This window comes from Pongo pygmaeus, chromosome 14, assembly GCF_028885625.2.
Source record: "Pongo pygmaeus isolate AG05252 chromosome 14, NHGRI_mPonPyg2-v2.0_pri, whole genome shotgun sequence".
Taxonomy (NCBI): domain Eukaryota; kingdom Metazoa; phylum Chordata; class Mammalia; order Primates; family Hominidae; genus Pongo; species Pongo pygmaeus.
In genome coordinates, this window is record NC_072387.2 from 46,204,072 (window position 1) to 46,217,102 (window position 13,031).

Sequence of the window (13,031 nt, forward strand, 5' to 3'; positions counted from 1 at the left end):
AAATATACTACATAACATATCTGTTTTTATTTCTGTATTTCTCTCATTAAAATTGGTGCCCTCAAAGATGGAACCCACGCCTTCGTACCTCTTCCCACTCCTCAAATTCTAGTTCAGTTATGGCAAGGGGGACACATGCAGTAATTGCTTATTAAATCTAAGCTATTGGCTGGGCGCGGTGGCTCACGCCTATAATCCCAGCACTTTGGGAGGCTGAGGCGGGCGGATTACGAGGTCAGGAGATCGAGACCATCCTGGCTAACATGGTGAAACCCCGTCTCTACTAAAAATACAAAAAATTAGCCGGGTGTGGTGGCAGGCGCCTGTAGTCCCAGCTACTTGGGAGGCTGAGGCAGGAAAATGGCGTGAACGTGGAAGGCGGAGCTTGCAGAGTCGAGATCATGCCACTGCACTCCAGCCTGGGCAACTGAGTGAGACGCCGTCTCAAAAAAAAACCCCAAAAAACTAAGCTATTACATTTATTCTAAAACTTTTAACACAAAAGTCAAATATCTGGAGTAAAATAATTTCACTCCCTTCTAAGGTCAGTGATAAAGTTAATAAATTAGTATGAGGATGGCAGGATAAGGCTTTGTCATAATCTGACTTTGATTTCTAAGATCAGATATGTTCCCAAACTGTAGTCCCCCAAATCTATGGGTAATAGTTTATGGGAAAGAATATAACTGCATCTCCTAATCACCTCTTTGTAACATTCACTTGCCAGTCAATTTCTCTTTGGAATTAGAGTTGTTACTGAGATGAGAGGAAAATCAATGCCACTGTCAGTAGGAGAAAGCTCCATTTGGTGCTGATGACAATGCCTGGTGGGCAATGAAGTTAAAGAGTGGGAAGGATCTCTTAGGGCATAGCAGTCACAAACCATGTAAAATAAAATTGAAAACAAATTAATTTTTTTATTTTTAATTAATCTCTAATATTACTTGGTAATCCTAATGTAACAACATTTAAAAATACTTCCAAAGCAATTTTACTGAGAAGATCCATGTGACTAATGAATATCAGTGTTAATTCCCAAAACATTACTATGAGAACTCTCAAAATTAGAACACGAAGTGAGGAAGGTGTGAAGAATGATTTGTCTTATGTCAATGGTATGGCTGGACCAAAAGCTTCACGTGATGTATCTTCTGCTGGAATTGCTTGAAACCTTGATTTCCAAAATGATGAAAGGGAAATACCATCTTCCAGTTCACCAGGAGCATGGCTCTGAGCAGTCCCCGCCCCCCCCCCACCTTTCTCTCTCTGTCTTCTGTCTCTGTCTCTCTCTCTCTCTCTCTATATATATATATACACACACACACACACACACACACACACACATATATATATATATTTAGATGCCTAAATTCTTGGCATCTAATATGATAGGGAGTAGATGCAACATGTTGAGTAATTACACATATTCTGGAATCACAGTTGACAGTTGGCACAGCATATTTAAGTTATAATATTCAGTCAATCATTTAATTGAGAATTCTTATCAAGCGTAAAATGCTTTGTACAGGAACCTATGTTAGGCATGAGGAATTTGAGGTCACCAAAACACATGCCCTGCCCTCATGGAGCATACAATCCAGAGGGGGAAACAGACAATGAGGAAGAAATGCCACAAATAACCTGCTGTCACATTCTGAAAAGACCTAGAAGTCAAGGTACTAAGACAGAGTATGCTAGTTCCCCAATCTTGACTAGCAGAACTCAAGAAGGGCTGCGTGAAGAGCGGGGCTTCTATTAAAATAGTAGTGACTGCCCTCGATGCAGGAAATTCCCTTGTGAAGAAATCTTAGTTAATCAGACACTGCCTTAGTCATGGGAGATGTGCTATAAATGTTCATGACATGCAATCGGTAAGAACAAAAAGGCTAAAGACCTGAACATGTACAATAAAGAATACAAATATATTCAAATACACAATTTAAAAAAAGAGTAATACTAACATGCTGTGTTCTTACCCCTATTGTTCCAAAACTTTCTGGCTTTCTTCTCATCTTTTTCTTGCACAAGTGTGTCCAGATCCATTTGATCAGGTACCAGAGAGACTTGGGGCTCGGGATGACATTGAAGGGAGTAGGCAGAGTACCTCCTTCTTCAAAATAACTCATCCAAAGCTTTGTTCGTGCAAATTTCCATTCTATATCTGCATGGTCCTGAACAGGAGAACATGACAACTGATGATAGGTTCCTTAATTAACAAGGTACCATAAATCTCACAGAGATCCTGTAACCTGACTTCAAGCGGCTCTTGGAACATTAATTAAATTGCTTCTAAAACCACCACTGACTCCCAGAGATAGTCATCTAAACATTTCAGAGGGTGACTTAACCTGGGGTAGTCACAGCTCTCGTGTCACTTCTCATCCTTCCTTCTTCAGTGAAACAGACATCTAAAATAATTCCATGTTAAAAAGACTGCAGTAATTAGTTGTGACTTGAAGATTAGCCCGCATCTTCTGCACTGTAGGCTCACGTTAGTGCAGTTTCATTTGATTCAGGCCAGAAACAGACTTTCTGTCTTAAGCAAAGCCTTGTACTCCTGCTTAGATTAATGCTACCTCCACAGATGCTCATGGCTTAGCCTTCAGTGTTGCCAGGAAAAGTCGTATTGGATATGTTTTCATGTGAATATTATTGCCCACCTTCGGCCAATAGAGATAAACTCAGAAAGAAGTTCCTTTAACAAATGTAGAATTGGGCCTCTCTGACACACCATTGAATCTTGACCTAACTTTGTACAGATTTCACCAAAGAGGAGTATGGCCAGTGGTTGTCCACAATCCTGAGGCTATCCCTTTCATCATGTGTTACTCACTCCACTTTATTAACCTCCTGAGGAAACTTTGGTACATTTGTGGCAATTAGATTTGGGGCAGCCAGTCTCTTCTTAATTTAGCCATAAATCTGATTTAAGCAGAAAATCTGAGAAGTAGGAGGTGGTAGAGACTGGGCATACATTCATTTTAAGAATTCAGAATAGTTCATTGTAACCAGTTAATATCATAAACATGAACTCATATTTTAGAATAGGAGAATAATCTTCAACTATGCTTCATTTTGATATTCCTAAATTGCTGTGTGCTGATGAATAAGTTATACATACTTTTTTATTCTGTGCGACATGGGTTTAATCCAGATACTGGACAGACTGTGCTTTGAACAAGAATCGCCATACCTAGAAAATGCATGGCCTTATTGCTGCTAAGCAAATGTTTGGTAATACGGATTGATCCACATAAATGGGAACACAGAAGCTGCAGTTTCCCTCCCTTTTTCCCTCCTCTTCCTTTCCTTTCTTATTTCTCCCTCCTTTCCTTTCTCTTTCTTTCTAGACAAGTTTATAGGTTCTGGCTGATTATGCTGCATTGGTGAAGAAAATTGTATGTATTGTTTCCTGCAGGCATGGAGAATGGGACTCAGTAGATTTGGCTCAAGGAAATAAAAAGGCAATCACTTAGATAAAGCATTGGCTTGTGAATAGCTCCTTCTGATTCTCTGATTCTCAGGGAGTCAGAAATTATGTTATCTTATTGCAATCACTAAGCAAGTACTTTCTTTGTTCATGATTTAGGATTTTAACAGGGTCTATAACATAGTCTATGGTGCTTAGAAAATCTGGAGATAAAAAGTTCTAAGCTGGTGATGACTAGATCCACCTTCCACTACTCACCTTCTAACTCCTAGTCAACATTTGAAACTTGGCTTAAGAATCCTCTCTCCTTAGAAGCCTGTTCTGCCTCCCATCAGTCCTGGGCTGCCTCCTATCTCCAACCCTGGTCAAGGTCCCCTCTTCCATACTTTCATGACATCCTCAAATTTCTTTTCTCAATATTGAAATTATTTATTGCTTTTTTATGTCTACTATATCATTTTTTGTTGAAAACAGGGACTTTTAAATTCTTTGTATCCCTAAAATTAAGCATATTTATGGCATATAGTTGGTGCACAATAAATATTTAATCAATTAACAAATGAGTGAATGGAAAGCAGGCTTTAGTTGGGGCCTACATAAGTGCTTCTGCCTTTCAACAGTTAAATTTTCCTCCTTTTTCATGGTTTACTGATGGCTCTGAGTTACAGTTAACAAGAAAAAGAAAGAAAGAAAGAAAGAGGAAGGAAGGAAGGAAAGAAGGAAGGAAGGAAGAAAGGAAGAAAGAAAGAAAGAAAGAAAAAGAGAAAATTCTGCTATTCTGGGACAGGTGTAAGCAAAGGCTTGGCAAGTTCGTGCCCCCAAGGAGGCTTTATGCATGGAGTCCTGGGAATCACACCTGTCTCAGGTTCTCAGTGCCTCTTTGGTTCTCCATAGTCTTAAGGTTTGGGCTAAATCGAAACAGAGAGTTGAAGATGATTCTTTTTTTTTTTTTTTTCTTTTATTATTATTATTATACTTTAGGTTTTATGGTACATGTGCGCAATGTGCAGGTAAGTTACATATGTATACATGTGCCATGCTGGTGCGCTGCACCCACCAACTCGTCATCTAGCATTAGGCATATCTCCCAATGCTATCCCTCCCCCCTCCCCCCACCCCACAACAGTCCCCAGAGTGTGATGTTCCCCTTCCTGTGTCCATGTGTTCTCATTGTTCAATTCCCACCTATGAGGGAGAATATGCGGTGTTTGGTTTTTTGTTCTTGCGATAGTTTACTGAGAATGATGATTTCCAATTTCATCCATGTCCCTACAAAGGACGTGAACTCATCATTTTTTATGGCTGCATAGTATTCCATGGTGTATATGTGCCACATTTTCTTAATCCAGTCTATCATTGTTGGACATTTGGGTTGGTTCCAAGTCTTTGCTATTGTGAATAATGCCGCAATAAACATACGTGTGCATGTGTCTTTATAGCAGCATGATTTATAGTCCTTTGGGTATATACCCAGTAATGGGATGGCTGGGTCGAATGGAATTTCTAGTTCTAGATCCCTGATGATTCTTATCTCTGTAATGAAGTTACCTAGAAAAGCACACCTCACAAAGAAGCAATAAGAAAATGTCATAATATTCTTAAATAATGTTTTCTCCTTGATGAAATTGGGACCTTTAATGTTTTAAAAGATCCAAATTGCTGGCGGCTTCCTTGTATCTAGCTTGATAATTAAAAGCCTTCTAATTTGTTGTTGTTGCTGACGTTCTGGAAAACAGAACCCACATTTTGGAAATATGTTGATTAGGAGAATATAGAACTTCTGACACAAAAATTTAGAGTCTATTATAAAAATTTCAGATCGTAAGATGCTTAAATGAAATTCAAAGTATCCAGAAATTTGGGTATTAACCTCCAAATCCTAGGACCTACCTATTTCCAGAGGAATTATTTATGCATTTGGAATACTTTAGTCTGTGAATCGATAAATAAAAACCATCTATTCTCATGTTCTATTCAGTTTTTCATCAGTGATGAGTGTCTTATGAGAAAAATTTGCCTCCCTAAAGATGGCTGAAGTAAACTTCAGAGTTTTGCTTGACAAAAAAACAGTAATAACACTTCAGAGATTTAACCATAGATTCAAAGGTATAATGGAATGTAGTTATTTATGAAGAAAATGCGAAAACTATAATTATGCTTATAAAATGCTACTTGTCTAAGGTATAAATATGAAAGACTTTATTTCATTCCACTAAGAGTTCTGTTTTGCTGCTATTGCTAGTGGTCATAGATGTATATCACTAGTATATAAGTTCAAGCAGATAAGTTCAACTTTGTCTTTCTTGTGCATTGCTGTATTTCTGGTGCCCAGAACAGCACTGGGCAACACAGTATGTACCCAGTAATTATGTATTGAATGAATAAATAAATAACTTATGCTAAGTTGTTTAGATTCCGGAGTTTCAAAAAAACATGTATTGTGTATTATCCTATAGAATTTAATATTACTTCTCTTAATACATTGCTTTCCCTGAGCTTTAAGAAATTGAAAATCCCGTGGCTTCTCCCCTTCCCAGACTCCTCTCTGGGTAATCTTTTGTATCTTCCCCTATAGAGATGACTTCGCTTATATGAGGGTGGTAGGTTAAATGGACCGACAGGAGGCAAAACCTATTGTACACGGCACAGAGATGAGCTGCTTATTTATCAGTCAGACCTCAGCTACTACTTCCTATAGCCAATGGCTGCCTGGCAAAATGGATTTGGTTTATCTTTGTAATCATGTGGAACATGACAAAATCAGATTAATTTATAGGTACATATAGTGTGCTACTGCTCAGAAATTTCATTAACCATTTATAATTCTTATCTGTCTCATCAATAGCTAATTATAGATTTTATTTACGATGATAAGAAGATGGAGTATAGCTAAGAACAACACATTCTAAAGGAAACATTGAATTAAAATAAAGCTGGTCAACTTACAGCAATCAGTTGGTAAGAATTATTCATCATAGCTATTAACATGTTGAGTAGAACAACCAGAGAGATGACATTGTATGTCCCAAACATGGTGGCACCAACAAACTCAGTAAATTCATGCTGTGCTTTGACATTGGTCACGTATAAATTGATGAGCCCAAATATTGACCAAAACAGGGACTGCAGTGTCTCAAATAACCTGTAATAAAGATAAAATGATACTAATAGCTGTATTAATGGAATCATTATACATAGGATATAACAATAAAGCTTGGCACGATTATATATATATTATATATATATTATATATATTTATATATTATATATATATTATATATAATATATATATATATAATTAACTTAAACATTAATATCAACAGTAAAATAACCTTTTAGGACAATTATAAAATTAAACGATAAAAAGAGTGAAATAAAACTGTTTTCCTCAAGCTAGTAGAAATGGTGTACTTAAATTTCCCAAGAGCTTTGAAAGCTAAATTTAGTTTCCTAGGGCAGAGAGAGGCAAATGTGGCATGGGTACTGAGTTAGGAATGGTTTTTACTTTCTAAAATGGTTGGGAAAAAAAATCAAAAGAGTGATATTTTGTGACATGAAAATTATGTAAAATTCACATCTCTATATCCATAAATAAAATTTTATTGAAACATATCCATTCTCATTCATTTATGCATTTTCTATAGCTTCTTTTGTGCTACAATGGCAGAAGAAAGTAGTTATAGCAGAGAACATATGGCTCAGAAAACCTAAAATATTTACTATCTCCTCCTTTTCATAGAACATTTGTCAATCTCTGTCCTAGGGCCCTAAGTCATCACTAATAAATGATAGATCCCAAATTTTAAGCTTTAAAAAGTCTGCTCTTTTACTGATTTTGCTTTGGTTGTAGGAGAATTGAGAACATTATAATTATTACAGATTTCTATGTTTACAACTGAAATTGGACATAACGCATCTTGTAAGATGGTAAAGTTTGATGGGTTTTTGTTTTTTTGGTATTTCAATGAACATTTTATTTATTCTAGCCAATGAATGAACTCTGTCTATTTTATTGAAAATAATGTCCCTTTAACTTACTCCAAAAAATGAAATAAGCTGAGGAGTATCTGAACTCAAATGGAGAATTGTTTGTTTCAAAGGGACCATAATAATACATTAATATAGTGTAGTAAAACGATGATAGAGCTTTCATACTTCTTGGTAAATTGTTAAAATGAGACTATATTTAAATTACAAAAATAAAACGAAAACCTTCTTGTACCAGGCATGATGACTAAGGAGGTAGGATTTCTGTCTGTCAGGAGATTAGCATTGGATTGGAATGGTGTTGCAGAACCAAGTCAATAATGGCTTCTGGCAACTCCCAGCCCCAGTGGCATTGTCTCCTGTATGCCCTTTTATGGAAAGGTAGTCCTTGCGTAAGACTTTGGAGCTTCTCACCCAGTGCCTCCATGGATTAAGTCAATCATGGTCAAGTGACCCAAGGAGAGAAAATTCATATAAGGCCAGTGGCCTGTGGCATGCACTAAGGCAAAAATGATCAGAATTCCCCCTCTAGAGAAGTTTGCCTTAAAAATATCAAGATAATTGCCCAAAGTGGTTGAGATGACAGGGGTTATGATGTGGAGTCAGAGTCACTGGAATGACGGGATGCCAAAGGTTTGAGACAGCACAAACTAAGAAGCAGAGAATTGAGGATGAATAAGCCAGGCAATAAGTAAACTCAGAATAAGGATGAAGTAGCTGACTCATTTTAATGCTGACACACAGAGTAACAATCCCATGGCCCAGCACTATGTCAACGCCAGCTCTTCCCAAAGCTGGGGCTTGCTCTAGGTTCTGCCCTTGCAAAGATAAACCCTTACTCAGAAGACTGAAGGGCTATAATTCTTTGCATGATTTTTTTTATAACAAAATGCCTGTTACTTGAAATAAGCCATGAATTCTGGTGCATATAACCAGGAGATTCTAACTAAATATGCCTAATTGGCATTCAGGATAGAAATTGCTTTTTTAAAAAGGTAAAAAATTTCATATTTTTAATTGAGCAACTAATTTTAAGATATAAAATTTAACTTTATTTTCTAGAGCTGTAAAATGATGGAACAACGGATTATTGCGAAGCAGAAAGGGCACTGATCTGATCTACTTTAGCCAGACGGTGATTCTTAAATGGAATGCTGTGCATTCTACGAGGAGGTGATCACATATTCTTAGAGGAAAACCCAGATGCCAGATTCCAACAATATTGGAGAGAATTCAATCTGACTCATTGGCCCTAGACAAAGGCCACTAAAGCTACTCTTTGAAAATTTCTCAGGAAAAAGTAAATTTGGCCCATGGCCATGAATTCTTTATTTTTAGTAACTTTAAAGACAACTTCTAAAATTAATCATAGTGTCCTTTGGATTTAATGTGAAAGAATTGTATTCTTTCTTTCCAAATAGTTTATGTTCTCACTGTGAGTATACACATAAAAATCAGATGGTTTTCCTGACATGAATAGCAATTTAAGGAAAGTTGTAAGTTAAATATTATAAGTTATACAATATATAGTGTAAAATGTTACCCCATAAACCCCATTACAGGTTCTTTTTCAAATAAAAACAATGATGCAGAATAAACAGCTTATTATTTTGAATAGTACACATTTGCTCCTGTCTAAATAGTAACTACCAATTTTAGGAAACATTAATAAACACTTTCACAAAATATTTATTGATGCTTAAAAAAATTTAAAGGGGAAAATTCTAAATAAAGTGACATTTCATGATTACTTATAGATTATTTCTTTCTTTTATTTTCCTTCTTTCAGTGGAATAAGTCAGTGGTGAGATTTAAAGACTAGTTCCACTTAACTAAAATATATTTATTTCTCAGAGGAATTAAGACCCTTGCCTTAAAGTGTTTCTCAATGAATTGTTCAGATAATAGGTGGATTTTTAAAAAATCAGTCTAAGGTAACATTTCAAAGCCATTGCTTTCAGAAATGTTTTTGTCATTAGTAATTCCCAAATCTATTGAGACCAACATTGCCCATACATTGAAGGATCATTACTTAAAGCATCACATCTCAGAATGCCTTTATGTGACTAATATTTTTCTTGTTCTGTGGTAAGATATGAACTGAAAACTCTCCAAGATAACGCTACAATTGAATTAAGTGACATTTAGTACAAAACTTGGGTTGAAGACTAAATCCTAACAGTCTGTATGGGTGGACTTAGGTCCTGCCTTCCTAATGATAGCATTTTATCTCTTGCTTTGAATATATTGCTCAAAATATGCTTTATACAATTAGCTTGTTTCCCTGATTATATATTTACAGCCAGAAAAATTGAACGTGTAAAAAAGTAATGTATTCCACTGTTGAAGTTTTCCTCTATCCCATGGGACTAAAACAATGAGCAAACATAAATTAATAAAAAATTCATCTGAATATTTTATCTTTAGTTTATAAGCAAAAATGTAATATTAAAATAATATATGACTCCAACTGGCCAGTTACAACCATTAGGAATACAGCTCCAACAAATATAAAAGGGCTTTGCTTAATGAGACAATACCTGTCACAAAGCCTGTGCCCCTCTCTTCATAAGAAAGTACCTTACCGGGGGCTAATAGCTTAAAATTGCACATGGAATAGTTTCAACTACTAAATATTCTGTATCTTTTGGTAACATGTAGTTCTTTTCAGGGTAATGAGAAAATAACCTGGAAAGGAGCAGGAGGAAGTATCTATTCACTGGTGGGAAACTGCATGAAGATGCATAGAAGACACGGATCACAGCCTGACACTGGGCATTCAGTCAGGGAGAAGACCAGAAAAGGCCTCCTGGAAAAGGTATATCTGAGGTAAGATTTGGAAAAAAAATTGCCACATGGAAGGGCAGAATAAGGCCATTCTCGAATAAGAGAAGAAAATAACATATTTGGGGATTTATATTTATAATCCATCAGGAAATATTGAAGAGTAAAGTGTTACTGGGGGATTGAAAGATGAGACAAGAAAAGGAAGTGATACAGAGGATGTTCATCTCTTTCAAATAGCATGTTGAAATGTAATCCCTGATGTTGAAAGTGGGGCTTAGAGGGATGTGTTTGAGTGATGAGGGTGGATTGTGGGTTGCTCACAAAAGGCTTAGTGTCATCCTAGGAGCAATTAGTGAGTTCTCACACTATCAGTTCTCACAAGAGCTGATTGTTGAAAAGACCCCTGCACCTCCCTCCCTCGCTTCCTTCCTCTTTCCCCCTGTGATGCCTGCTTCCCTTCACCCTTTTGCCATGAATGGAAGCTTCCTGAGGCTCTCACCAGAAGCAGATGTTGATGCTGTGCTTCTTATAGAGTGTGCAGAACCATGAACCAGATAAACCTCTTTTCTTTATAAATTACCTAGTCTCAGATATTTCTTCATTGCAACAAAAATGGACTAAGACAGGAGGCAGGGGACAGGCAGATCAATGAATGATCTAAAATGTCAAGCTAAAGAATGTGGCAGTATCCTGTAAGAAATGGGAAACCATTTTGGCACTTTAAACAGGGTAGCCTCAGATATTAGAAATACAATTCAGGAAGCAAGATGGAAGACATATGAAACAAGGCAGAGACCAGGGGCAGGGGTACTTAGATTTGGGCATCGGTGGAGAGCAAGGGGAAGACAGTGCCAAGATAATAAGAGCAGGAACAGACATTTATTGACCGACTACACGTGGAAGGGATGAGAAGAAGGTAGGATCTAGAATAAGATAAATGTTTTTGATGTAAGTTTCTGGGTGGATTGTGGTGATGTTGACTAAGAAAAGGAATTAAGCAGGAGGAAGAATATGTTTTAGAGAGACTCTGATAAATTCTCTTTGATTGAATTTAAGTCTTCAGGAGGCATGTAGAGCGAGGTGTCCACTAGACAGCTGAATATATTGTGCAACCAGAGGATAGAAATTGGTGCTAGTAATATAAATATGGAAGTCATGTCTTAGACATATAGAGCCAATTCCAAAAGTGTAGATGAGTTTTCATAGGGGTACTGTTAAAAGGGTCTCAGGTTAGCGTGCTAAGACATACCACTATTTAAAAGCAGTAATGAAAATAAAAAATTATCAGAGTGAAGTTAAGGTTAGGATTACAGTAAGGTGAGAAAGGCTAGAGAAGTAAGATTTGAAGTGAAAAAGGTAATAATATAGAAGTTAAAAGGGGCAAGATTTCCAAAAATGGAAGTGTTAAACAGGGTCAAATGAAGCAGACACATTAAGTAAAACGTGAGCAGATAAATGTCCATAGTTAATGGTGATAAGAAGGCTCTAGATGATAATTTTTAGAGCAGTTTTAGTGGAATGATGGAAGCAGAAGCCAAATTATAACTGGATGAAGTCTGAGTGAGAGGTGAGAAAATAAGATATCTTGTATAGGCTTCTTTTAGGGTTACTTGGATGAAAGCAATGAAACAGGAGTGGTAGCTAATGGGAAATATTGGGTTCAAAATTTCGACAAAGTTTGAACCTGACTGGAAGGAATAATAGAGATGAAACCTTATGAGAGATATGTGAGAGATAATCCTCTACTGTTGCCAATCATGATGATAATGAGAGTAGCTACCATTTTTGATGACATTCTATGACATGCATTGTGTTAGGTACTTTATATGAATTAGTATATTTTTAACCCTCACATAGAATAAGGTCTCAGAAATAGTGGGTAGTAAAAAAGAGCCTGAATTTATGAAACATACAGAATTACAAAAAGAAAATTAAAGACCAAAGAAAGCACAGAAGTAAGATGTAGAGCAGGGGCCCCAAGGGTATCACTATATACCCTGTGACAATGACTGACGTCTGTTTTGCTTAAACAGAGTCATCAAGGGACAGGTGACTTATGCCTGGGACCTCCTGCTTCCTAATGCTAAGGGCTATTGATATATACTTTAGTTTTTCAATATCTTGAAGCAAAAAATAATTTGTGACTTGCAGATTTATATTATATTATTTAGAAAAAATAATTCAAGTGCAATAACTGATTTATTTGGGTTGAATGATATAGACCTATAGTATTTAAGATATGTAATTATATGTTGCTTTTCATGACAATAGAGGAAATCATTGGTAGAGACAGACGAAAGTAATACATAATCCCAATAATCCAGTATATTTGATTTTGGAATAAAATTTATATTAAGCATTTTACATCACGCTTGTCTGGCCATAATCTCCTTTGATTTATGTTATAATTAGTTTGTAACATGTTATTACTTACAAAGAAACCAATACAGGGACAAAGAAATTCCTAGGAATTTTAGGGGATCATAAATCATGACAGTGTTAGGTATAACCTATTGATTGTGGAGGAATCAGATAGGTGAGAAGGGTTGGGTCTGGGAACCAGAGCTTTTCCCTGAAATAAAGAGGACCTGGGAGTTAACACAGTTTTAAATGCTATGTGGAAGTTCTTTCTGGAAGGCAAAGGAGGAAGTCAGAAGGATATGGCAACAGGAACAGATGGGGTGGTCTTGGCAAGCAGTTTGCACCAGGTTATGCAGCATAAAGTAAGAAGAAAGTTGTGAAAGAGCATTCACAAGGGTTCTCCATGAGAAATCCAGGAGACCAGCTGGCAGACAGACAAAGATTGTTAGAGCAGAACTCTCATTTA

At 36.5% G+C, this 13,031-nt stretch overlaps 1 protein-coding gene across 4 annotated transcripts in view; it reads right to left on the reverse strand.

Annotated features, from left to right (window-relative positions):
- The window catches only part of TRPC4 (transient receptor potential cation channel subfamily C member 4), a 232,133-nt gene that overhangs the window by 12,646 nt on the left and 206,456 nt on the right, over positions 1–13,031 (reverse strand). For 2 of the 4 annotated variants that reach the window (XM_054446873.2, XM_054446872.2), the window contains 2 exons: positions 6,377–6,572; positions 1,977–2,171 (listed from right to left, as the gene is read on the reverse strand). In XM_054446873.2, coding sequence (XP_054302848.2) covers positions 1,977–2,171; positions 6,377–6,572 — 391 coding nt within the window. Of the gene's footprint in view, positions 1–1,961; positions 2,172–6,376; positions 6,573–13,031 lie in introns of all 4 variants that reach the window. The other 2 variants (XM_063650766.1, XM_063650765.1) reach the window with 1 other exon arrangement.